This window comes from Muntiacus reevesi, chromosome 9 (assembly GCF_963930625.1).
Source record: "Muntiacus reevesi chromosome 9, mMunRee1.1, whole genome shotgun sequence".
Lineage (NCBI taxonomy): Eukaryota > Metazoa > Chordata > Mammalia > Artiodactyla > Cervidae > Muntiacus > Muntiacus reevesi.
Window position 1 is genome coordinate 35,926,679 of NC_089257.1, and position 27,207 is coordinate 35,953,885.

Here is a 27,207-nt window from a genome sequence, read left to right on the forward strand (position 1 = left end):
AGGCACATAGACTGAAGGATCTAAGCAAGGGGAGTGACATAATCTGATTTATGTTTTAGAAATGCTGCTCTTGCTGCCAGCTCAAGAGCAAATTTGAAAACTGCACAACTTAGATAGGACTGTAACCCAACTGAAACCCAGATTGGGACTTGAAAACACCTGATCAAGACTCTACTTTCAGGGATCATTTCTATAGTTTGTTACTAGAGAAGTTTCTCTGATCGTGTAGAGCAACCGAAACCATGAGGAGGAGATGCAGTGTTCTCTCCTGAGCGTGAAGCCGGTCTTTGGTGTTGCTTTTGCAGCTGCTATTGGCTATTGATGATCGTTCTTCTCTTCCTTTGGAAGAGTAAGAGGGAGGCAACACCATCTGAGTGGTCTTGGAAAAAAAAAAAAGAAAACACCTGATCTCAAGACTTAATGAAGCTCAGGTTCTTTGCATCTCTGTGCAGAAGGAATTCAAGGAGAGACAAAGTGATAGGTAAGAAGTGGATTTATTTAGAGATAAACATGCCATAGACAGAATGCAGTTTGACTCAAAAGGCAAGAGACAATGTGTAGGTCATCTCACAGGTCGAGAAGCCTGGAAATGTGAGGTGATTATGAAACAGGAGGGAAAGGGGCAGGGCACAACCTTTAAAAGAATGACATAACCCTTGAGGATACGACATAAACTGGTTAGGACTAACTAGGTCCAAGATGGTAGAACGTCCAACTTTCGATAGACCTTGAGCCTCAGTATACACTCATCATAAAACATCAGCAAACTAAATGACACACCCACAAGGGCCATGAGGGTTCCAAGACCAACCACAAGGGTCAAAAAGTGGACAGTGGCCCAATTCCTGGAAATTCGCATCTTGTCTCCCAAAACAGCTGGAATACTCCTCCCACTCATTAGCTTATGAAATCACCCACTCCTATAAAAGCTGACAGGGACTTTCCAGGTGACTCAGTGGTAAAGAATCTGTCTGCAATGCAGGAAACCCAGGTTTGATCCCTGGGTCAGGAAGATCCCCTGGAACAAGAAATGGCAACCCACTCCAGTATTCTTGCCTGAAAAATCCCATGGACAGAGGAACCTGGTGGGCTACAGACCATGGGATTGCAAGAGTTGGACACAACTGAGCATGCATGCCTAAAACTGACAGTCCCATACCTTAGGGCCTCTCTCACCTTCTGAGATGGCCCACACTCTTGTCTGTGTAGTGTGTTTCTCTCTAAATAAATCCATTTCCTACCTATCACTTTGTCTCTCTCTGAATTTTCTACAATAAGACATCAAGAACCTGAACTTCATTAAACCCTGAGACCAGGTGTGTGATCTCAATGGAAAAACCATGGGTTCAAGTCCCAACCTGAGATGCATGGTTTCACCAGCATTCTTTGGCTAAGTGACTGATCAGGATTGGGTTGGAAAAAGTACAGGATGATCCTAGGACCTTTAGCTGTGCCAGAAAGTAAAGAAGTACTCAAAAAAAAAAAAAAAAGAAAGAAAAGAAAAATGGAAGAGAGATGTCAAAGGGATACAGAAGTCAATTTGAAAGGACTCTGGCTGGCTCAATCTGGGGAAACTTGAACATCAAAATGAATGATAGAATGGCCAATAGCCCACTAAATAAAACATAGGGATTCATGAGTTTTTACTGGTATAATAAATGTCTCATTAGGAAAAAGATATTTACATGGTGATGAAATAAAATGTCTATTTTATGACAAAGTGAAAGTGTTAGGCACTAGTTGAGCCCACCAGGTTCCTCTGTCCACGGCAAGGATACTGGAGTGGGTAACCATTCCTTTCTCTGGGGGAATCTTCCCAACCCAGGCTCCCAAATTGCAGGCAGATTCTTTATCGTCTGAGCAACCAGGGAAGCCTTTTTTTTTTTCTTTTTTTTTTTTTTTAATAGCAAGACAAGAAAAATTTAAACAAAATGTTCTCTGTATATGTAGGCCTCCTCCCTCTCCCTTTTAAAGTGTATTTTGCACTTATATCTCTTTAGGAGATAACAATTCCTCTTGACTTAATCAAGGGTCACAACTCCTTAGAAGATAACCTTTCTTCTTAATCTTGCAAGGGGCCATGATGGCCTGTGAACTTGCTTAGATCTGAATTGTATAAGCTGTCATAACACATTATTTAATGTATAGCCCTCTAAATTTGACCTCTAATAGATGGAACAGTTCTCAAAGGTTTTTAGGAGACAGGGTAGCTCAGATGGTAAAGTGTCTGTCTACAATGCAGAGGCCCGGGTTCGATCCCTGGGTCAGGAAGATCCTCTGGAGAAGGAATGGCAACCCACTCCAGTATTCTTGCCTGGAGAATTCCATGGACTGAGGAGCCTGGTGGGCTACATTCCATAGGGCTGCAAAGACTCGGACATGACTGAGCAACTTCACTTCACTTCAGTTCCCAGATTATAATGCTATAATCCAATTTATAATTGGATAAAGCCAATCCTTTTAACTGTCTCAAATTAAATTTTCCATTTACTTCTTAGATTGTTCAATTTTTTCATTAATGATAGTCTCAAAGTATGGAAAAAGAATAACTTTACAGTGTAAAAGCCCAACAGTCCACCTTAATCAAATGATCAAAGTGAGTATCATGAAATTGAAATCATGTACCACCAGATGGGATGTAGTGAGAAAAATTCATCATCACTTATGTGATATTTCTGCTAAAAATGGATAATCTGAATTAGTCATAAAGAAACTTGAGACATAACAAAACTAAATGATGTTTTATAGAATATCTGGCCTGTAATCTTTAAGATTGTCAAGGTCATGAGAGTCAAGGAAAGACTGGGGAACTGTTTCACATAAAAGGAGTGTGATACTGTGATTTATGGGCTTTCCTTGCGGCTCAGCTGGTAAAGAATCCGCCTGCAATGCAGGAGATCAGGGTTTGATCCCTGGGTTAGGAAGATCTCCTTGAGAAGGGAAAGGCTATCCACTCCAGTATTCTGGCCTAGAGAATTCCACGGACTATATAGGGTTGCAAAGAGTTGGACACAACTGAGCGACTTTCACTTTCACTGTGACTTACAAGAAGAAATATATATTTGATCTTTGTTCACTATTCCTGGCATATACCTCCTAAAACTCTTATGAAAGTGAAACTGTTAGCCGCTCAGTTGTGTCTGACGTTTGTGACCCCTTGGATGATAGCCCACTAGGCTCCTCTCTCCATGGAATTCTCCAGGCAAGAATACTGGAGTGAGTAGCCACTCCCTTCTCCAGGGGATCTTTTAATTTCTTATATAAGAGCCACAGGGGCATCTTTGGTTATAATATTTAGTTTTGTCCTCAGTTCCTGAAATAGCCTCAGAATATATACAAGTGAAATGGAGATATTTTGTTTCCATAACAAACCCCATTCACCACATGGAGTTTATGTTAATAAAATGGCTTTTGGAAAGCCCTTAGATAACCTAAGGTTGTCAGTTGCCAGGGGAACCAAACCTGGTTAGAGGGAGGGGACTTTTAGACCCCTCCCACTCCAGACATCTCGGGAGGGGAAAGGCACTGAACAGTGACTTCAATCAACAATGGCCAACGATTTAATCAATCCTGCCTGTGTAATGAAGCCTCCATAAAAACCTGAAAGAATGGGGTGTAGAGGGAACACAAAGAAGTGCTGGGACAGAGACACACAGAGGTCGGAAGTTCTGCATTCCTTCCCACATACCTTGCTCTATGCAGCTCTTACATCTGCTATTCCTGAGTGATATCCTTTTACAATAAACTGCTAATCTAGTGAGCAAATGTTTTGTTGAGTTCTGTGAGCTGCTCCAGCAAACTAATGGACCTCAAGGAAGCATTTGTGGGAACCTTCAATTTACAGCCAGTTGGTCAGAAACATAGGAACAACCTATGCTTGCTATTGGCATCTGAAGTATGTGGAGGTGGGGTGGGGAGGTGGCAGTGGGAGTGTGTGTGTATGTGTGTGTGTGTGTGTGTGTGTGTGTGTGTGTGTGTGTGTGTGTGGAGAGGTGGAGGGTTGAGAAGGGTGCAGTCCTATGGGACTGAGCCCTTAACCTGTGGGAGCCGATGCTATCTCCAGGTAGATAAGGTCAGAATTAAGTTAAATTGTAGGACAACCAGCTGTTATCAGATAATTGTGGGGAAAACCCTCATACACTATGGTGTCAGAAGTGAAGTAGTGACGCAGTGCTGAGAGTAGAGGAGAAACACAGGATTGCATTTTTCCTGTAGAATGAAATTTAAATAACATGCAAGTCTGAACTTGATTCTTTTGCTAAAATGGGCATATTAAGACAAATGGTGATGTCCTTGACTAATGTATGAGGACTGTGTTTCTGGATTAATTTAACGGCCTTCATGATTTTACTGTGGTATTTGTCTGTAGGATAATGTTCTTGTTTGGTATGATGTGGCATCATGTCTGCAATTTACTCTCAAGTGGTTTGGGGAGAACATTTTTTTTGAATGTTTTTGAAAATTTTTTTTGAATTGTACTTGCGACTTTTTTGTGAGATTGTTTTCCATAAAGTGATAAAGAAAATTTTGTGATGTTCCTTGCATAGTAACTACTTTCCATAAACAAAATGAAAGGGAAAATGATTTTTCACAATATTTTGTTCATTAAAGTTTATATTTTAAAAAATTTAATAACTTATTGAGAGTTTGATATATGCCAGGCATTGCTGTAAGCAGTATGTGTGTGGTAAGGCAAGAGTTCTGTCACCTGCCTAAGGTCACATGTTTTGAGTTTTGAACTGGGATTTGAAAGCAGTCTAACTCCAGTGTAACTAATCTTACATTTTTCTACCTCAATAAAAGAGTATTACAATATCTCCCTCATGCTGCCAAGTAAGAGTTCTCATGTAGCAACTAAAGATGCCGAATGGTGCAACTTAGACCCAGCATGCGTGCTAAGTCACTTCAGTGGTGTCCAACTCTGCCTGCTCCTCTGCCCATGGGATTCTCCAGGGAAAAATACTGGAGTAGGTTGCTATGCCCTCTTGTAGGGGATCTTCCCGACCCAGGGATGGAATGGGCATCTCTTACGTCTCCTGCATTGGCAGGTTCTTTACCACTACTGTCACCTGGGAAGCCCAAGACTCAGAACAACCAAATAAATAAATAAATATTAAAAAATAGATATATGTATATATGTGTGTGTGTGCTAAATCAGAGGGAAAAATACTTTGAATTGGTTTTGATGAAAGTGAAAGAGGAGAGTGAAAAAGTTGGCTTAAAGCTCAACATTCAGAAAACTAAGATCATGGTATCCAGTCCCATCACTTCATGGCAAATAGATGGGGAAACAGTGAAAACAGTGGCTGACTTTATTTTTCTGGACTCCAAAATCACTGCAGATGGTGACTGCAGCCATCAAATTAAAAGACGCTTACTCCTTGGAAGGAAAGTTATGACCAACCTAGACAGCATATTAAAAAGCAGAGACATTACTTTGCCAACACAGGTCGGTCTACTTAAGGCTATGGTTTTTCCAGTGGTCATGTATGGATGTGAGAGTTGGACTGTGAAGAAAACTGAGCACTGAAGAATTGATGCTTTTGAACTGTGGTGTTGGAGAAGACTCTTGAGAGTCCCTTGGACTGCAAGGAGATCCAACCAGTCCATCCTAAAGGAGCTCAATCCTGGGTGTTCATTGGAAGAACTGATGTTGAAGCTGAAACCCCAATACTTTGGCCACCTGATGTGAAGAGCTGACTTATTGGAAAAGACCCTGATGCTGGGAAAGATTGAGGACAGGAGGAGAAGGGGACTACAGAGGATGGATGGTTGTATGGCATCACTGACTCAGTGGGCACGGGTTTGGGTGGACTCTGGGAGTTGGCGATGGACAGGGAGGCCTGGCGTGCTGCAGTTCATGGGGTCGCAAGGAGTTGGACACGACTGAGCGACTGAACTGAACTGAATTGGTTTTCATCAAAAGTAATTTGAAATCTCAAAAATCATATCGCATTTAGAGCTGTGAAAAGGTGCTTTTTAAATGTGCCTACGTCCAATGTAATATTATGTTTAAAAAGTAGGAGATACAATTGTATGCGTGCATGATAAAAATATGTGATGAAGATACCCAAAACTCTTTAAGCAGTAAGTGGTGAAAAATAGCTTGAGAAAGAGTTTACAAGGAAGAGAACAGGATTATGTAAAAGAAATTTGGTATGTGTACTGGGCAGAAGTTTGTTATGAAAACTGATCGAAACAAGAGTGTCAGTTCAGTTCAGTCGCTCAGTCGTGTCCAACTCCTTGTGACCCCATGAACTGCAGCACGCCAGGCCTCCCTGTCCATCGCCAACTCCCAGAGTCCACCCAAACCCGTGCCCACTGAGTCAGTGATGCCATACAACCATCCATCCTCTGTAGTCCCCTTCTCCTCCTGTCCTCAATCTTTCCCAGCATCAGGGTCTTTTCCAATGAGTCAGCTCTTCGCATCAGGTGGCCAAAGTATTGGGGTTTCAGCTTCAACATCAGTTCTTCCAATGAACACCCAGGATTGAGCTCCTTTAGGATGGACTGGTTGGATCTCCTTGCAGTCCAAGGGACTCTCAAGAGTCTTCTCCAACACCACAGTTCAAAAGCATCAATTCTTCGGCGCTCAGTTTTCTTCACAGTCCAACTCTCACATCCATACATGACCACTGGAAAAACCATAGCCTTGAGTAGACCGACCTGTGTAGGCAAAGTAATGTCTCTGCTTTTTAATATACTGTCTAGGTTGGTCATAACTTTCCTTCCAAGGAGTAAGCGTCTTTTAATTTGATGGCTGCAGTCACCATCTGCAGTGATTTTGGAGTCCAGAAAAATAAAGTCAGCCACTGTTTTCACTGTTTCCCCATCTATTTGCCATGAAGTGATGGGACTGGATACCATGATCTTAGTTTTCTGAATGTTGAGCTTTAAGCCAACTTTTCCACTCTCCTCTTTCACTTTCATCAAGAGACTTTTTAGTTTTTCACTTTCTGCCATAAGGGTGGTGTCATCTACATATCTGAGGCTATTGATATTTCTCCTGGTAATCTTGATTCCAGCTTGTGCTTCCTCCAGCCCAGCGTTTCTCATGATGTACTCTGCATATAAGTTAAATAAGCAGGGTGACAATATACAGCCTTGATGTACTCCTTTTCCTATTTGGACCCAGTTTGCTGTTCCATGTCCAGTTCTAACTGTCGCTTTCTCACCTGCATACAGGTTTATCAAGAGGCAGGTCAGGTGGTCTGGTATTCCCATCTTTCTCAGAATTTTCCACAGTTTACTGTGATTCACACAGTCAAAGGCTTTGGCATAGTCAATAAAGCAGAAATAGGTGTTTTTCTGGAACTCTCTTGCTTTTTCCATGATACAGCAGATGTTGGCAATTTGGTCTCTGGTTTCTCTGCCTTTTCTAAAACCAACTTGAATATCTCTGCCCAAACAAGAGTGTAGAAAACTGAAAAGTGAAAGTCACTCAGTCGTGTCCGACCCTTTGCGACCCCATGGACTATACAGTCCATGGAATTCTCAGGCCAGAATACTGGAGTGGGTAACCATTCTCTTCTCCAGGGGATTGTCCCAACCCAGGGATCAAACCCAGGTCTTTACTAGCTGAGCCACAAGGGAAGCCCAAGAATACTGGAGTGGGTAGTCTATTCCTTCTCCAGGGGATCTTCCTGACCCGGGAATCAAATTGGGGTCTCCTGTATTGCAGGCAGACTCTTTACCAGCCGAGCTACCAGGTAAGCCCATAAGGGGGTAGAGGAAGATCATATTTTTCTCCTCTTAGTAACCCCATTATAATCTATTAAGTGAGAATTTCTTCCACCTTCTCAGAAGTATTAGAAAAAAGTGTCAGTTGCAGCCCACTCCATGTAAAGAAAAGTGGAATATTTTACTGATGAGAAGACCAGACTCTGCCATCCACTGGTGAGCGACCTCTAATACATTGAAGGTCACTGTGTTAGTTTAAGCCATAAACTGGCTGGCTTAAAACAGCAGAAATTTATTCTCGCACAGGTCTGGAGCCTGGAAATTCAAAACTGAGGTGTTGGAAGGGCTATACTCCCTCAGGACAACAATCTCTCACCTCCTCGAGCCTGTGGTAGCTCCGGGTGTTCCTTGGCTTGTAGCTACTTAACTCCAGTCTCTGCTTCCATCACATGGCCTCTCTCCTTTTCCCTGTGTCTCCTCTTTCTTTTACTTTTAAAGACTTTTAATTTCCTTTTAAATACTTTTAATTTTTAAATACTTTTAATTCTCATAGGATTGAGAACCCTTCTAGATAATCCAAGATGATTCTATCTTGAGATCTTTAACTTAATTATATCTGCAAAGATTTTTTTTTTCCAAATAAAGTCATATTCACAAGTTCCAGGGAATAGGGCATGTCCATATTCTTTTGTGGGCCAGTATTTAACCCACAACACCATTCCTATGTAAAGCCTGCCCCTATTTTCTCTCAGGCCAGCCTGCCCAAAAGATGGAGAAATTAAGTTGGTATTAATTTAAACTAGATTGTTTTAAATCAAGATGTTAATTGTAATCTCCAGAGTAACCACTAAGAAAATAACTCAAAAATATACAGTAAAAGAGACAAGAGAATTAAAATAATGTATTAGAAAATACATGTTTAATACCAACGAAGGCAGGAATGGAAGGAGAGTGAAAATATCAAAATGACAGATGTAAATCCTACCTTAGTAATTACATGAAATGTAATTAACATTCCAGAAGGCAAAAAGTAGAAGTGTGTATTTTAAAAAGTCCAACATTATTATGTCTACGAGAACACAATTCATAGTTAAAGACACAGACAGGTTGAAAGGGAAAGGATAAAAGATATTCCAGGCAAATAATAACCAAAAGAGACCTAGGCCTATATTATACTAATACAAGCTACACAAAATAGATTTTAAGAAAACTCTGAACACCATTAAAAGAAGCTAGAGAAAACTTGAATGGGAAAACATCCAGAACATTTAATATTGTTAAAATGGCAACATTCACCAACTTGATCTGTCCCTTCAAAGGCAATCGCTATCAAAATCCTGGCTGCATTTTCTGCAGACATTAATAAGTTGATCCAAAAATTCATGTGGGCTTCCCAGGTGGCTCAGAAGGTAAAGAATCTGACTGCAATGCACGAGATGAAGGTTCAGTCCCCGAGTCAGGAAGATCCCTTGAAGAAGGGCATGGCAACCCACTCCAGTATTCTTGCCTGGTAAATCCCATGGGCAGAGGAGCCTGGTGGGCTATACAGTTCATTGGGTTGCAAAGAGTTAGACAGGACTGAGCAACCAACACTTTCACTTTCCAAATTCATATAGAAATGCAAGAATAATCAAGACAATCTAAAAAAGATCAAAGGTAGGACTCACATTACCTGATTCCAAAATTTATTACAAAGCTAATCAAGACAGTGTGCTACTAGAGTAAATAAACAAATATAGATCAGTGGAATAGAGCTGAGAATCCAGAAATAAACCCTTATATTTATGATCAATTGATTTTGGACAAAAGTGCCAAGACAGTTTTATGAGGAAAGAATGGTCTTTCTAACAAGCAGTCCCAGGATAACTGGATATCCACATGCAAAAAAATGAAGTGGGACCCTACCTCAACCATACACAAAAATTAACTCAAAATAGATCAGAGATCTAAATATAATAGCTAAGGACTCTAAAATATTTAGAAGAAAACACAGGAGTAAATCTTTGTAATCTTAGATTAGTCTGTGGCTTCTTTGATACAAAAGCACACAGTAGAAAAAACAAAACCAAAATTAAACAGAAAAAAAAAACACTAAATATATTAAATTAACTTTCATTGTCCAAAGGACAAGTGGTACATCTGATTCATGAAACATGCTGCATCACAGATGTACCTCGAAAACATTATGCTAAATCAAGGAAGTCAGACACGAAAGGCTACCTACTGAATAATTCCATTGACATAAAATGTTTCAAGTAGGCAAATTCATATAGACAGAAAGTTAGTGACTAGTCATTGGCCAGGGGCTGACAGGAGGGGTGGCAAGGAAGTGACTGCTAATTAATATGGGGTTTCTTTTGGTGGTGATCAAATTGTTCTGAAATTAGAGTGTTTGATGCATAACTTTGTGAAAAGAATGGGCTTTATGATATGTGAATTATATCTCAAAAAAGCTTTTATTGAAAAAAAAAATAAGGAAGGTTGGCCACTTTGCTGCAGGAACAGCGAAGTGGAGAGAGGCCTGGAAACAGAGAGTTCAGTTTAATAGGTTTGGGAGACCCAGTAAGGGTGTGATGATGAAGACAATCACAGCTAATATTTCCTGTTGAGGGAGAAGGATGAATACTTTTTATTTATGTATCATATATTTAGATACATATTATCTCACTTATTCAGTAATATAGATTATTCCCATTTACAGATGAGGAAGCTGAGGTTCAGAAAGGTTAAGTGACATGATAACGCAGCTGGTAAGGGCAGTGTCACAGGGTGGGTCCTGCTCTCATGTATGTTATTAGTGAGGAGAAAGGAGGGGATGGTTTGACAGACAAAAATGTGGCCTTCAGCATCAGCAGGCAGTATTGGAATGGGGCAGGGAAGGGGGAGGAGAGCTCACTAGGTCCAAAGGCTGTTTCTGCTGACAGTGGGCAGTACAGACATGTAGAACCTAGACAGGGAATATAAAAGGAGGCAAAGGTTTATTAAAAGATAAGTGCTTCACCTATGTCTCTGCCTCCCTTATTATATTACAAGCACCTAAGAACAGGGGACATTCAGTGTGGAAGCTGCTTATTTCCTGCTGGGAGGCATTTCTCAAATGTTGATTTACTGAGTGACAAGGGGCAAGACTGTTGGCCTTTCTGGTCCCAGTTTCTCAGATTAGGAGGACCTGCTCATGATGAATGCTAAATTGCTATCTTTGAGCTTTTGAGAGTCTGTGATTTTACTTATCTCTGGCTTCTAGCCCCAGGTTGGAGCTAGATAAGTGTCAAACTTCAAAAAGAAGGAAGGAAGCTGGGCAGCGTTTGCCTCAGACCTAGCCTCAGTGCCCCCTAGTGGCCATATCTGGGAACAACAAGCAGAACTTTGGAACTGACCTTCAGGCAGAGGGCATCACTGACTCAATGGACAAGAGTTTGAGCAAACTCCAGGAGCTGGTGAAGGACAGGGAAGCCTGGAGTACTGCATTCCAAGGAGTCGCAAAGAGTCGGACACGACTGAGCAACTGAACAACCAATGAGACGACACCCCCACTCCCGCCGTCCACAGGCAGTGAGTCTTCTGGAAAAGGAGATTCCAGTTCTCTCTTTTAAGGTAACAACTCCCGGCCCAAGACAATGTTCGTAGCATTTACCTAGAGTACCCCACACACAGCTTAGAGTGAGGCTAGCCTCTGCTCTGCACAGGTGACTGCTAGACAGACGCCCTTGCTATTTGCAGGGGATTGATTATAGGATCTGCCACCCCTACTCCAATCCCTCCCCCAAATGAATAACAACATTTGAGGATGTGCAAATCCCTCACAAAAAATACAGTAGTACAGTTGGCCCTACATATCTGCAGATGCAGGATCCATGGATTTGGAGGGCTGACCATACATTGCCCCAAGTGAAGATGGCCCCTCCAACATTTGCGGCCTCCTTATTGCTCGTGTTCTTAAGTAGAGATGGTGGAGTTTCTCGATGCAGAGTAGGTATTTAATCTTCCCAAAATTAATGCTGAGAATACTGGGCTGTGCTTATAGGGGTAGCCTAGCTTAGTCTGAAGTCAGATGCTGAGGGTCATAGCTAGCCTCAGGCTGGGGCTGGTACAGGAGTTGAATCAGAAAACGGGCCTTTCCCCGATCCTAAAGGAAATGTCTGTTCTCTAACCCAGGCTCAGTGTCCTGAGGCCTAAGACCTGCCTGGAGCCACAGAATCCAGTCTCTGTCGGCCCCTCCAGGGCACCTCCTCTCTGCCCTGCCCGCCTCCCCACAGAAAAACTCTGGAGAAGCCAGCTCCCTGCCCTTCCATGGGAAGCCCCTTGCAGACCTCTCTATCTTTACCACTCTGTGGTTCAGATTAGCAGCCTCTCTGGTCTGCACTTTGCTACTTTGCCCTTCCTGGCAAATTTCCAGTCACCCATTAAGTCCCAGCTCAGGCTGGGGCCCCAGCTCACCAAGGACCACCAGGGTTGGACTAGGGGCCTCTCTGTCACAGCTCTGACCACTCTGAGTATCCTCAGCTGTTTCCAGCTGTTTGTTTCTGCTCCCAAGCTCACAGCTTCTGACAAAGAGAAATGGTCCCTGAGGTAAATAGTTGGGACAGGCATTGCATGCATGCATTCTAAGTTGCTTCAGTCGTGTCAGACTCTGTGTGACCCTATGGACCATAAACTGCCAGGCTCCTCTGTCCCTGGGATTCTCCAGGCAAGAATACGGAGTGGGCTGCCAGTCCCTCCTCCAGGAGATCTTCCAGACTCAGGGATCGAACCCATGTCTCCTGCATTGACAGGCAGGTTCTTTATTAGTGCCATCCAGAAAGCCCCAGGACAGGCGTTAGGCAGTGGAAAATGGGAAGTTCCTTTAGCTCAAGTGGGAAAGATTCCCAAGTATTTGGTACTCTTTGAACTGAACGGAATTAGAACAGAGAGACAGCATCTTGTGAGATCCAGGTGTGGCATGAAATCACTAGATGCCAGCAGGCCAGGCCTTAGTTGTGGTATAACTAAGGCCAGAAGCGAGGAGCATGGTTGAGTGATCCGTATGGACCTTTCTAGCTCAGCTATTCCAGGACATTTACTGCAGGAGAGTAGCCTTTCCCACAGGAGGAAGGCAGCTGTGAAGGGGGCTCCAGTGAGCCCAGCCCCCTGGTGTTCACTGTCTGTTGTGTAATCCTCACGAGTATGAGCTGGCTGTAGTGACTTCCATCTAAAGAAGAATATGGCAAAAGTGATAGATTGTCACTGCTGAGATTAGATTATAGAAGACTATAGTTTCTGTGATACTGAAGCTGAAACTCCAATACTTTGGTCACCTGAAGCGAAGAACCCACTCATTGGAAAAGACCCTGATGCTGGGAAAGATTGAAGGTGGGAGGAGAAGGGGGTGACAGAGGATGAGATGGTTGGATGGCATTACCGACGCGATGGACATGAGTTTGAGTAAGCTCCGGGAGTTGGTGATGGACAGGGAAGCCTGGCGTGCTGCAGTTCATGGGGTCGCAAAGAGTAAGACACGACTGAGCAACTGAACTGAAACGAACTGATATTTCTGTTTGCACTCTGGTTCTTCTTGCTTACTCTCTGTGATGCAGCCAGCTGCCATGCTGTGAGCTACTCTACCAAAAGGCCCATGTGGCAAGGAACTGGGAGTGGCCTCCGGTCAAAGCCAGTGAGAAGTGAATCCCTCCAGCCATCCAAAGAATGACCTTGGAAGTGGATCCTCCCCAGGTTAAGCCTTGGGATGACGACAGCCCAGTTGATAACTTGACTGCAGCCTTGTTTGAGACCTTGAAGCAGATCCAGCTAGGCTGTACCTTGACTACTGACCCTTAGAAACTGTAGACAATGTTGTATGCGGCCACCAAGTTTTGGAGTAATTTATTACACAGCAGTTGATAACGAATATACCACAAAGGGCCACGTGGGCTGAAGGGGAAAGCAGGAGAGGGCTCAGCAGGCAGCCCGGCTGGGGCAGTGGTCTCCCCAAACATCAGCAGCAAGATGTGATGTGGCCCCAACAATAACTCATAGAGGGCACTTGTTTTCATTTATTCATTTAGGAATATACAAAAGTCTGACATGGTATAATGATCTCATCAAAAGAAAACAGAGTACACAGAGGACTACTTTTCCTCCCTGGCCCCCTCTTTCAGGAAGAGCACAAATATATGAGGTTTGGGCTCAGGGGACTTCTGTTCTGGTACCAGTCTACTGCTTAGGTCCCTCTGTAAACAGGAAAGGGGACCCCTTCCTCGCATCCACTACTGACGATGTGATTTAAACAAAGCGAGGCCACTGAGAAGTTTGTGATTTAGGCCAATGCAGGGTCTGCACTGGGTCCATGTCACCAGCCCCCTGAGGAAAACCAGTCACTCCAACCAGAACGTGATGGGGCCTGATAACCCAAGAGATGGTTCGTCTGGACAGCTCCGTGCTCCAGCAGGAACATTACCACCCTGATCCTCTCTTTGGAGGCCAGTCCAGGCTCAGATTTCAGAGACTGGGGCCATAGGGGGTGGCTGAAAGGAGAATCAGGGTCGAATATTCCAGGTGCTTATCCTTGCGCTCTTCAACATGGGAACACCTGTTTCCTGAGTCTTCTCTTGGCAAGAGGGTTTAGTCCTGCAGTCAAGCATTGGGTAGCTGGGCATAGAGATGTTTGTATTAGAGGAGGCTTCTGCCCCTCATCCCTCAGGGCCAAAGGGCAAATAATCTAACTGGCCCGAGTCACTAATGACTGTTCTTCTTCCCCAGTTAACTAGGACTGAGTTTTCTCTGTAATTTGGGGAAGGAGAGAAGAGGGGTTGTGAAACCATAAAGGCCCAGATGTGGCAGCCCCCACCTCGAACAGGGCAAACTGGAAGTGAGAGAGCTTGAAATATTCCCTTTCTCCTCCTTAAAAAAGACCTAACATTGTAATGGTTTAACAAAATTATTATAATTTCTTTTAAATAACCCACAGACACCCATGATGCTTCCAAATTTACAGAACAAAAAGCACTTGAGAACTTGGTAGAAAACGATTTGCAGCTGGTTCCTCCCAGAAGCTGGCCCCTGCGGACAGGCTCAGTTCACCTCCAGGACCTCGGTCTCCGGGAGGCCAAACTTGGTCTTATGCTGGTCGAAGAGCTTCACCAGGGCTTCCATGTACATGGCGTGGTACAGGTCGATGTCCTGCTGGGTCGGGTGCTCCAGCTTGGGGATGGTAATGGGCTCACCCACTGCAGGGAGGGGGCAGAGGCCTCTGGTAAGTCAGTGTGTTTGCCCCACCCTCCCTGAGCATTCACCACGATGCTCTTGGTGGTGACCTTGTGCTACGAGCCAGCCACGTGCCAGGAATTGTGCTGGGAGTGCTCCATTTCAGGTTGTCCCTTTCATAGGTGAGAAGACTGGGGCCCAGGGTGATGGGAAGGGACCTGCCCAAGGCCACCTAGCCGCTAAGCAGCAGGTGGGATCAAGTCCAGCTGCACTCACTGCTAACAGTACTCAGTTGGGAGCTCCTGTGAGAGGTGTGGGATCCAGTAATGGCTTTGCTTTTGCCTGCTCTGGGCAAGTCACTGCCTCTCTGAGCCTTAGTTTCCTCACTGATCACAGGGGGACCCTTTCTTACGGGGCTTTGCTGAGGATTCTGTGCAATAATGCGATATGCTATGACAAGTGTGGTAAGGGCAGGAGAAGGACAAGGGGACCACTTTGACAAATCCATGCATAATTTTATTTTTCTCATCCTCCTGCTTCCTCTCCATACCCAGCTCATCCTGAAGTCCTATCAATGCTATTCCTGAAATTTCTTCCAAGTTCATGCACTTTTCTTCCATCTCTGCTGTCATTCCCTCTATCCAAGCCAATGGCTACTATAACAGACTTTAGACTGCCCTTGTGGAGTCCATTTTTGTCCCTTCCAATTCCTTTTTCTAGGGCTTCCCCGGTGGCTCAGCTGGTAAAGAATCTCCCTGTCAATGCAGGAGATGCAAGAGACTTGGGTTTGATCCCTGGGTCGAGAAGATGCCCTGGAGAAGGAAATAGCAACCTACTCCAGTATTCTTGCCTGGAAAATTCCATGGACAGACGAGCCTGGTCGGCTACAGTCCATGGGGGTCGCAGAGTCGGACAAGACTGAGCAAACAGGCCTTTTATAACTCCTTTTCTATTCAGGAGTCCCAAGGATCACTTTAAAATGCAAATCTGAGTCTCCCCTCCCCCAAACCCTCAAGCAATTTTCAATTCTTAAGGTGAAGAGCAAACTCCTTCACCCTGGGCACCAGACCCCGTCCTTCTCCAGCCACCCCGTGCTCAGAAATGTTCCTGCTGCCTCACAGACATCAGACCTGGTATGATGTATAACAAGAGTCAAGGGTGAGTCTGGGTCATGGGATTTAAAATGCAGTAAGTTAATCTCTTTGGAAAAAGTACAAAGCAAAACTTCTGGCCCTGATAACAACTCTAAGTATTTACGTGAGCTTTGGCCCCTGAAGTCCATGGCTTATGGCCTCCATGCTCTTGTGTGAGTTCTAAATTGTGAACCATTAACAGACACACACACACACTCCTACAATAGATAATTCCTTGGAATCCTCTAAACTGTCTCATATAAAAGCAAAACAACATGGCTGGGGGCGAAGTGCAGCCAGTCTTTTGCTCTACTTCTCATAGACTTCTGCTCCAATCATATTGACTTCCTTCTGTTCCTCAAAAATCTGTGCAGTTCTGCTGTGAAAACTTCATTTAGGCTGTTGTTTCTGACTAAAAGACTCGTCATCTTCTTTTTTTCAGGATAATTCCTATTTGGCCAAGAGTGTAAGAGCCACTCCTCCCTGAGATCCACTAGGCCCATCCAGAGAACATTCTTCTCACACCCCCTGTCGGTCTTTACTGTAAGGGGAGCTTCCCTGATAGACTCATGCTCCGGAAACACAGAACTGCTGAGTCCTGCTTTCTCATCCAGACAGCTTAGCTCATGGTAATGGAACTATCTCCCATCTCCCACCCACACCCATCATTGCTATCAGCACCCAAACAGGTCCACATCCTCAAGGTTTACAGCATGGACATCAGAGTCAGGGGCCTGGATTTGAATCCTAACTCTGCCACTAAACTAGCTGTGGCACTCGAGTTTAGGGGAGCTTACCGACAGTGGTGATGGGCTTGGAGTAGGGCACCAGCCCCCAGGTGTCGGAGGAGAAGAGGCCTCGACCATGGAAGATGCATGGGGCGAAGCCAATGTACTTCTGGAACTTCTTCTGCACCCATCGGCCCCAGGAGCCCTCCTCAAAGATCACCTGCTTGTACACCTCATTCTCCCCAAAGGAGTAGATGGGAACCAGGTCAGCTCTGGAAGAGAGAGGCCAGAGTCTGTCTTAGCCCAATCACTGGCTTCAGTCCCTCCTGGCAGCCCCAGAGGCCCCAGACACCAGCCAAACTGCCCTCCCTCAGGGGTGTGTACAAGAGTCACCTGGGGGACCCCAAACCACATGTCCCCTCAGGGCCAAATGAGAACAGGCCCTCTGCCCCTGTTAGTGGGTGGGGATCATGTCAGGGTTTTACAACGTGGCCCTGACCAGGCCCCTTAGCCTCACTCAGTTTTCTCAAATGGAAAATGGGGGTGGCATTCCTGCAGGATTTTGTAGGACAATCCAACGGAGCGGTAGAAGTAAATGTGCTCTGTCTAATGAAATGTGCTGAACAGGTGGCTACAACAGACTGTGCCCCTGGTTTTCTAGAAGAGGTCACAGAAACTCAAGCTGCCCTGTTCCTCTCTGCCTGTCCTCAGGATTACCGCTCCAAGAAGCCTTCCTTGATATTTCCAGCCACACACCACTCTCCTTCCTGGCCTTTTGCTCTCCAGCTGTGTGACAGGCTTTGGCATGGGGCACAGTCCTGCCTCTGGGCCTGGCGGGCCTCTCACCCCACCTGCCAGGGCCCAGGAGACTCAGGCTGCATTTTTGCCCACCCAGCCGCCCTTGGCCTGAACCTCTGGTCTCCAACATCCCCTTCCCCACGGATGGCTAACTCCCTTCTCTGCCTTTCTAGAGTCTGGGTCCTGCCTCCAGGAGGCAAGGAGCTGCTGCCCTGGTCTGAGCAGAGCTGTGGCGGGGTGTGAGCATGCGGGTGCACACACATGTTCTGAGATGCACTCACCCATGGCGCAGGGCCAGTTTCACAAAGCCCTTGCGATTGCGCAGGGTGACTGCATTCTTGCCGGGCATGGAGCTCAGGGACTCAGCCGCACCCCCCACCACGATGATGATGGCATTGCCGCTCCCATTCTTTGAAAGCAAGTAGTCTATGGTGTCCCGGTTCACTGGGCAGATGCCTGGGGAGTGGAGGGGGGACACACAGTCAGGGATGGACTTCCTACCTTCTGCACATGGTCAAATATAGACAGAGCCCTGGATTTGGTTCCCAGGCCTAGCCCAGCCACTTAGAAGAACAGCCCCACGTTAAGTCATTCTATTTTCTGAGCCTCAGCTTACTTATCTGTAAAATGGGGATGACACAGGGTTGTTTAGGGAATGCATTCATTTGGCAAACATTCCCTGAGGTCCTAACTCTGCTGAGCTGGTACCAGGAAACCCCAGTAAGTCAGGCTGGTGGGAATCAAGGTGGATAGAACATGAGAGTCCTGGACAATGATTAGATTGTGCAAAGGGCAGCACAGGGGCTGGGAATGCCCAGAAGGGGAGAGAGAAGGTTTCCTAGGGACACCATTATGCTAGTTGAATCCAGAAGATCATATGAACAGTTCTCTGGCTCAGCCCTGTCTCACAGGACCGGGTGCTAGAGCACAGTGGCTTGGCTTCCTGGCCAATGGAGAGGCTCAGACAGGGGCACTAAGAAGTAGATTCTCACCTCCAGACATCAGGTACTCCCGCAGCACTGGCATCCGGAAGTTGCCGGCCAGCGTGGCCAGGTAGGGCCTTATGCCAGGGAACTTCTTGCTCACTCCTGTGGCCTCTGTGCTGAAGTTGCAGAAGGCACCCAGGCCCATGATGCCATGGGGATGGTACCCAAAGATGTAGTTCCTGCTGGTCAATAAGTTATGTGTCTTCACCAGCTGCAGGGAAGACCTTGGGTCAGAGCAAACTGGCAGGAAGGGGTACCCGGGACACCCAGAGGTAAGGGAAGCACTGGGTGTGCCCTGCTCCCCGGAGCCTGGGTCTGAGGGACTGGAGCGACTCCCCCTAGACCTCAGACTCTCATCACTGGGGCCTCAGTGCTGGGGGCTTGAAAGTCACCATTTGGACTTCGAGTCCCTGGAAGGGAGTAAGACACCTCCTCATTCCCCCTGTTTCTCCAGCCAAACACCAGGTCCTCTTAATTGCACTCTGCCAGACTCTGGGCAGAAATGCACTCTGCATTCCCTCCCTCTGGGCCCAGCCCCTTCACCACAGCCAGACTGACTGCTCTAAAAGCCCAGTGAAATCTCTGTCACTCTTAGATAAAGAGGGAAGTCCAGCTCCCATCGGGGTAAAGTCCAAGTCCCTAACTTTGGCCAGAGAAGGGACAGAGCGTCTGGCCTGAACAGAAACTTCCTCCCAGGCAGCCAGACTCAGGTCAGGCTCCGATGCAGGAAGGACAAGGACAAGTCACAGCCCTGGTGCCAGCCGCAGTGGGGGTGGGGAGGTCAGCTGTCCAGCGGGGTAGCTGACCTGCGGTGCTATCAACAAAGCTGTCCTGGGATGGTCTCGAGAGCGATTGGCTTCTCGGGGCCCACCCCCTGCCCTGGGGCTGGTGGCCTGGACAGTGGGGTGGGTGGTACAAAGTTTCCCTAATTCCTGAGCACAAGAGACACCCACCCAGCACTACCCAGTGGGGTGGAAGGTGCAGAGAGAGGTGGAGAGGATGGGCATTTTGTTCAGAAAACATCACTTTTTTCCCAACTAGAAAAATAATAAATAATCAGAGAATTTTAAAAACACAGGAAAGTCAGAAGAAAATCTAAAGCACCTGTCATACCTCCCCCTCCAGAGAAACCACTCTGACGTGTTCAGTTTTTTTTCTACTCAGATACACATGTTCTTTTTTAAAAATCCCCACACTGAGGTCATATGGTTGATATGACTTTTATAGAACTACCTCCCAAGCATATCAAAGCTATTTTTTTCTTATCAGAATCCCTCAGTACCATGTCTTCTCACAGCTATCCTACATGAATAGGATTGTTATCAAACCCGAATTGATAAAAAGCTTTGAAAAGCTTCTAAAATTTCCCTCAGAGATAATGCTTTCACAGATACCTTATTTTTGTCTTCATGTATGTTTGCATTCTTAAGACAAACTTCTAGAAATACAGCTCCTGGGTCAGAGGGGATGACCACTTTTATCTGGTGGGCTGCCCTGCCTCTGGAGACATGGTGCTGGTGACATTCCTACCAGCAGTGCTTCAGGGTTCCCCCTGCCCAGGGCTGGGGCCAACTGGAAGCAGAGTCCCTGGCTACCAGCAGAAGAGCAAGGGCCAGGGTTTCTATGACTCTGGATTTGGAAACTGCCTGGCTGAGGGAAGGACCTCGTGCTTAGCTTGACGGAGTGGGGTGCTGGTGACTGGTCTCCAGGAAACTGAAATCTGAATCTGCAGGTGATGGAGGCCAGAAGGGGATGGGAGTGAAGGTAGCTGGCACACCTCCCAGCTCTATAACTACCAGGACATGTGAGCGTGAGCCAGACCCCCTGTGCTGTGTGCCTGGATGCTCGGGACATTTGTACTCTTTCTTCCTTCTTTGCCTTTGTCGAGCAGATTAAAACTGCTCAAAACCCCAAGTGGTCTCCAGCTGCCCACCACATAAAAGGGGAGCAGCAGCCACTGCATCCACGGCTAGTGGGGATGCAGCTTGACATGAGCTCTGCGAGGTGGTGGTTCTGGGGTTTTGCCCCTGAGAGCAACTGCGCCCACCACTTCAGCTTTTGGGAAAGCCAGAATGAAAAAGCACCTTGAGCCAGTCTCACAGAGGAGGAAGGCATGGAGGAGAGAGCTGAGGCGGCCAGCACTGGGATGGCAACCTCTCCTGCGCTGAGGTGAGGGCCAGGCCCAGGAACCTGCTGGACAGTGTGGGCTGGAAGAGCCCTGATCTGGGCCATTCCTTCAATTATGAGGTAGAGATTGAGGCCGAGAGAAAGGAGTTGCTGCTTCCCGGCGGATTCTTCCCTACCTCTAGACTTGGCCACCCAGCTGTGCTTTCCCTGGTCCTGAGATACAGATGGGCCACTTGGCGGAACCCTAGCTGGTCCCTTAAATCATTTCCTCCCTGCACCCCAAGCCTCTATCTGGTTAAATGAGGTGTCCTGCAGCATAGGGCAGATTCTTTGTCCCTGATGCAGCACCGAGAAAAGTGTAGGCGTCTGATATGGCTTTGATCTGACTTCGTGCCACACTCCTACCCCTGGGTGGACAGAGTGTCCACTCAAAAGGGAGGAGGAAGGGCACTGCTGATGAAGGCTCTGTTGACACACCTGATCTTGTGTCCCCTGACTGTTTCTAATGACAAAGTCTCAGCCCAAGGTGTTGGCCAGGCCAGGCCTGCTGGCCAACACAAGCCTACAACACGTTCCTAGCAAGTCACCCCTCACACCCTGTCCCCCTGGCAGTCAAGGTGGTCAAATAGCTTTGTCCCAGCCTGGCACCTTATAGAGGAGGAAACTCAGAACCAGAGAGGAGCAGAGACTCGCCTAAGCTCACACAGCGGGGCACTGGGGCAGAGGAATGAAGGAATGAGAACACGGGCCCTGAGGCAGACACTGCCTTGGTTTCTATACCAGCCTTGCACCTTGGGACAATTCCTCCTCTCTGGGCCTCAGTAGGTCCATCTGTGAAATCAGGCAGATGGACAGATAAGTGACTGTAAGCTCAGAGAGTCTTTCCTGGTCTCTTCTCCAAAGATCCTGCCCATCACCACTGGGAGAGGTCGTGACCCGGGCACTGCCCACCCCTCTTCCAGGTAGCCGGTGGTCCTGGTGGCTGCAGTGAACACATAAGCCCCACCTCTGCTGGGAGAAAGGATGCTCTCTGGGCCAGCTGAGCAGCTCTGGTGACAAAGACCTTCAACAACAAGGGAATGGGGAGGTATAGGTAGGTGGGCACAGTTAGAGATCATTCCCCCACCATCGGCAAGAGGCCAGGAAAAGGGTGTGGAACAGAAGGGTCATATACGACTCCATCAATCCTGGCATCAGTTCACAAAGGCCAAACCTTCCTGCACAGAAGAGGAGCCTGAGGTCCCGAGGGTCAGGGACTCTGCCAAGACCACCACCAAGCAAGGGCAGAGCCCAGGATGAGGCATGAGGCCTCAGGCTCAGCTTGGCTTTGGTTCTGGCAGGACCTAGGGACCCTCCCAGGGCCAGCTCACCTGGGTCATGTGGATCCAACTCCTAGCTGACTTCTTGGAACAGAGATGAGACAAGGGACATGGGTTTTGTTTTGGTTCTTCAGGGAGGCTAGAGATCAGTGGGAAAGGGTGCCTGTCTGTCCCAGCTAGGACCAACAGTCATCAAGTCATCCTGTTCCGGATGGGAGGGAGCTATCAGCCTTGAAAAGGTTTCCTGGGGGGGGGGGGGGGGGCAGGCTACTCTGGGGCCCCCAAGGAAAGAGCCCCAGAAGAGAGAAAGAGTCCATAATCTCTCACAACGAACCATAATTTACCACTTTTCTAGCATGTGAAGAGCTCCATTTTACAGACAGGGAAAATGAGGCTTAATGGGCTTGAGAAAGCATGCTCATGGTCCCATGTGCAGAAAGTGACAAAGTCCAGCAGGATCCACTAGAAGGGCAAGGGCCGGGACCAGGCACACTCTTCTGCATCCCCATGCCCAGCAGAGCCCAGCAGTGCACAGGGAATAGAGTACCCTAATAGCATGGCCAGTGAATAGAGTGACAGGGCAGGACCTCAACCCAGATCTCCAACAGCAAAGCAGAGGGAGGGAGACCCATGAAGTGAGGCTCAATCCAGCGGGGCAAACCTGGATTGCATCTCTCCCAGAGAAAGAGGCAGTAGGAATTCAGTGGGAAAGACTGTGGGGCCCGGATTCTAATACTAGCCCTGGCACGGAGTCACTGCACAACTTGGACCAGTCCTTGCCCCTCTTCGGGACTCAGTTTTCTCACCTCCAAAATGAGGGGGTTGGGTCCTATGAGGCAACATCCTCCTAGCAACAACAGCCTTGGTTTCTTTGCAGCCAGAGAGACAGGGTCAAGAAAAGGGAGGAGTAGAAATCCTGACTCCAAAGGTCCTGGGGAAACCGGGCTCAGGCTGGGATGGGCAGAGGGAGCCAGCCCGGGGTGCCGTCGCTACAATACTGAGTGCAGCAGGAAATGCAAGGTTACCCGGCCACCTCCCCCAGGCAGCAGGCCAGGATGTCTCAATCGTTGACTCACAACAGCAAACATCCACCACCCCGTGTCATGGACACTTCCACATTCACACATGCTTTCTTCACTCTTCAGACCCCACTGATGTCTGCTGGGTTACCTCAGCACCGAGGGTGTGCGAGGGCTGGGGTGCCAAGTGAGCTGCCTAGACAGGTCTCTCCCCTGCAGGGAAAACCTTCAGGATTCTGCCAGAGTTCTCTACCATCCACCAGCATCACCCACGTGCACCTGGCCCTACCAACCTGGCTTGCAGACCACCAGCAGGGCGCCTGACAGAATGGCACTGAAAGTCAGACCAAGCCACTTTTTATCTCGTCAGGACCTTGAGTCTGACCCCAGAGGAGACAGGTGCTCAGAAGACTAGTGTGGGAGACCCGGGGCAGCCAGTGGCACAGGAGGAAGGAAACCCAGAGGTCAGCTTGGTCTAAACTGGCTGCCTGTGGGGAGACAGCACCCCAGCCTCACCCAGGGTCAGACTGGGCTGCTTCTCCTGCCTCTGTCCTCCAAGCCTGAGGGAAGCTTGAGGATCTGTCCAAGCGTATCTCCCAGAGCTCTGCTGCATAGTGGGGTAGTGTGCTGTGGTGGGAAGTGTCCAGACTTGAAGCAAGACAACAGCTGGAGTCTTGGCTCAGTTCCCTGTTAGCCTCATTCAGCTGTGTAGCTCTCTGACCTTCAGTTTCCTCTTCTGCAAAAATGGGATAAAATGAATACCCGCCACACAGGGTGCTGTGAGGGTTAAAGGAGACTCCCTGGGGAAAGGCGCTGGCCCTGACAAGTCCCAGGAAATAGAAGTCCCCCCCTCCCCACCTTCTCCCCATCCTCCACATCCCAGGCCTCTTTCTCAAGCTCAGGTGCCTGCGCTCTCAGGATTTTCCCTGCCCCCTTCAGTGCTGCTTCTCTTCAGGATGGGGTTCTAGGAGCAGCACCTTCAGAAGTCTTTCCCAAGCACTTCAGCAGTGAGGCTCTCACTCTTCATTCACTGCACACCAAATTTTCTGGCCCCTTATTACCATGACCAGGACCCCTGCTGACCCACCCACGACTGGCTGAGAGGTGAAATTTCTGTAAGAGCTTCAGAAGGAAAGAGAGCCCCTCACACCTATTGCTAACCTTGGTTGAGACCAGATAAACTTGGACTACCTTAGTATTGCTCTTGATAAATCACCTCCTTTTTTATATTTTTTTGGCTCTGTCATGCAGTTTGCAGGATCTTAGTTCGCCGACCAGCGAATGAACTGGGGCACAACAGTGAAAGTGCTGAGTCCTAACCACTGGACCACCAGGGAATTCCCAGCCACTTCCAGTTTAAGTTATGACTTTAATGTTCACTGAAAGCAGACAAGCAATGGCCATAATATCTGCTATTATTTCTGCTCCTTACATCACCCAGGGTCTCAGTATCTGAAACAGCTTTTAGATCCAAATGCTAGAAGAAGTCTTGTTTACCCAAGGAACAAAGAAGCTTCTTTCTTTCTGAAAATGAGGATCAATAACTAGCATGCTTCCCTTTTTACCTTGGCTGCCAGGAAGCTCAGAGGTGACCATAAAGTTCAATCACTGCAACTCTGTTGACACTTATGGATGAATTACTAGTATGTTTTCCTCCAAGTCTTGATCTTTCTTTTTACCTGGTACAGAATTATATGTATGTATCCTAAATTGCCTCAAATCCTACATAAAGTGGGGTAGAATACCGACAGATGCTCATTGTGGGAGATGTCACAGAGTTCAAACCTGCACACATGGTCGCTGTGGATGGGTAAGTTAAGGCTTGACTTCAGATTTCCCATCCACTCCCACCCTCCCAAGATAACACCTACAAGTTTTTACCTGAATGGGAAAGTAGTCTCGAAAGTAGCGCCACACAGCCCAGTTTCGGACCCACTGTGACCTCCTGCCACCTTCCATGGAACAAAACATAGTGTTGAGAAGGAGTAGGAGGTGGGGGAGGGTGACATTCAGGAAGAGCCAGTGTGAATCCCTGAGCTAGGTGACCAGCACCCTAGGCAGCATCCTCCCCCCAAGCCCCTTTCCATGTTCATTCCCTCACGTTACAGACACCCGGGACTGATGTAAGCTCCAGTGAGAAGCATGATGGTGACCTTAGAGACTCCCCTGCGTTCAGAACCATGCCCAGGCTTAGCCCAACACTATTCACATAGTAGGTGCTAACTAAAGAAGGGGCAGTACCCATGACAAGGAACTTCAGCTTGTGCAGGAGGGAGTGTCCCAAGGGCAAGGGAGTCAGGCAGGGTGACCTGAGCTCCTACCTTTCTTGGGTGTGTTCCAGTCAAACACCAGCCAGGTGAAGTAGAGCACCGCGATGAGCCAGCAATCGGTGCAGAATGTGTACATGAGGATGACGCTGCAGGCCACTCCTGGGGGAAGGCAGATGGTCCCAGATCAGGCCTGTGCTCCTGGCACGGGCTTTAGTACCCTCTGGACAAGGGTCACCGATGACTGAGCGTTTACTGTGGCCCTAAGCTAGGCACAGCCGGGGCCCTGGGCAGAGGGCCATGGGGAGGGCGGGGTGGGGAGGGAGGTGAAGATGTTCCTGAGAGGAGCAGGCTCACAGGGACACGAGCCTCATCTTCTAGATTATGATGGACTGTCCTAGCATCAGGAGGCATGTGGGCTCCAGGTTGTCTGGGCAGCAGCACCATAGGTGATGGACATTAACTTAGAGCCCTAGAGTTGTCCTTTCTGCCCCTCCTTGCGTGTTCTCCCCACCTGAGTGCCCACCAGAGTAGCTGTGGATGAGGGGAGGGACCTGCCAAGTGCCTCTGTATCTCAGGACTTGGGCTGAATTACTGTCTTGAGTGTGAGGCAGGGTGACTTTTACCCCATTTTAGAGATGAGAACACTGAGGCTCTAGAGGGAGGGAACTAGTCCAAGGTCACCTGCCAGGACGGAGGCAGAGCCAGGATTCAAACTCAAGTCTGACTATTAAGTCCAAAATCTACCAGGCTTTAGGAATTTACCCCAAACTAGAAGGCCCAGACTGCCACTGGAGGGACCCAAGAGAGTGGGATTCCCACCCCAGGAGGCGGGCTGGCCCCCTTCCCACATAACTGAGCACCAGGCAGCCCCCAGCCAAAGCCCAGAGTCCATCAGCCTCTCTCTCAAAACCCCCAGCAGCACACTCAAAGACTGCTGGGGCCAGCTTCCAGTGGTCCCTTTATTCTGGGCCTGCTGGCCATAAGACTGAATAACCTGGCACAGAAAGCCCTCATCAGGGCTTCCATCTTTCCAATTTTACCAAGGTGTCAAAGCAAAGCTCAGACCTCATTTCCAACCTCATACCATCCTCCTACATGGATGTCTCACCTCTGAATTCTCTACATTGGGGGTGGGGCACATCTTTGTCCCCTGTCACTTAGCACAGGGTACTCATGCTTGGGAGAAGGATGGTCTCCGGCCAATATCCCCTCCACTGCTGGAAGGGAGCCAACCCCTGTTGCAGGCCCCCCTCCCTGGGCACTGTACTGGTCACAGGTGCCAGGTTTTGCATTCCATGCTCTCGTCTTCCCACCATGCTCAGTCCCCTCTGGTTTCTCAGGGAGAGGGGAGGGCCAGACACACACTCCATGAGCCTAAGGGCAGGAAAATGGTGATCCCTTGTCATCCGCAGCCCAGTCCTGTTCTAAGCTCCTGAGCTAGCCTCTTGCCAAGGGAGCTAAAAGTGGTACAACTATCTTGGGACCGGCAGTGAACATAGAGTGGCCTGGTGTCCAGGTTTTCAGACCACCTTAGGAGTGTGACGTCATAGATGGGGAAGATGAGTCTCTAGGGAAGTATCTGGAGCCAACAAAACCCTGTTAAAGGCCAGCTGCGAAGTACTTGAGGCAGCTTGGTGAATGGCGATGTTTAAATCAGGGCCACTTACACAGTCACTCACCTTGTTGAGTGGTTTGCCCCTGGTCCCCTTTCTTAGGCCTAGAAAAAGGGTCACAAGCCCCCTAGACTCCACAGGTATCCAAGTGCCTTCAGAAGCTAGAGGGAGGCTCCAGGTAGGCCTGGGCAGGGTTGCAAGATTCAGGTTAGGATCTGAGCAGCCTGGAAACCTCGCTGCTGTCAAAGCTCTAACTCTGCTGAGGGGCACCAGGACCAGAGCAGGTGGAGCCCCAGGCTGCACTGCCTAAATGTCTGGACTCTCTGGGAAGCTGGAAGTCCCTGTCCACTGTCCT

At 47.7% G+C, this 27,207-nt stretch overlaps 1 protein-coding gene and 1 non-coding gene across 2 annotated transcripts in view; one reads left to right on the top strand and one right to left on the bottom strand.

Annotated features, from left to right (window-relative positions):
- Window positions 1-165: 165 nt before the first annotated feature.
- LOC136176167 (small nucleolar RNA U3) lies at window positions 166-379 on the top strand. The gene has a single exon (XR_010664536.1). It is a non-coding gene; the product is annotated as a small nucleolar RNA U3 (small nucleolar RNA).
- A 13,150-nt stretch (window positions 380-13,529) lies between these two features.
- Window positions 13,530-27,207, bottom strand: part of DGAT2 (diacylglycerol O-acyltransferase 2) — a 32,155-nt gene continuing 18,477 nt past the window's right edge. The window contains exons 3-8 of the mRNA XM_065944245.1: window positions 25,291-25,398; window positions 24,851-24,921; window positions 18,511-18,715; window positions 17,800-17,974; window positions 16,790-16,992; window positions 13,530-14,882 (exon numbers count right to left, since the gene is read on the bottom strand). Coding sequence (XP_065800317.1) covers window positions 14,728-14,882; window positions 16,790-16,992; window positions 17,800-17,974; window positions 18,511-18,715; window positions 24,851-24,921; window positions 25,291-25,398 — 917 coding nt within the window. The 3' untranslated portion in view covers window positions 13,530-14,727. The remainder of the gene's footprint in view (window positions 14,883-16,789; window positions 16,993-17,799; window positions 17,975-18,510; window positions 18,716-24,850; window positions 24,922-25,290; window positions 25,399-27,207) is intronic.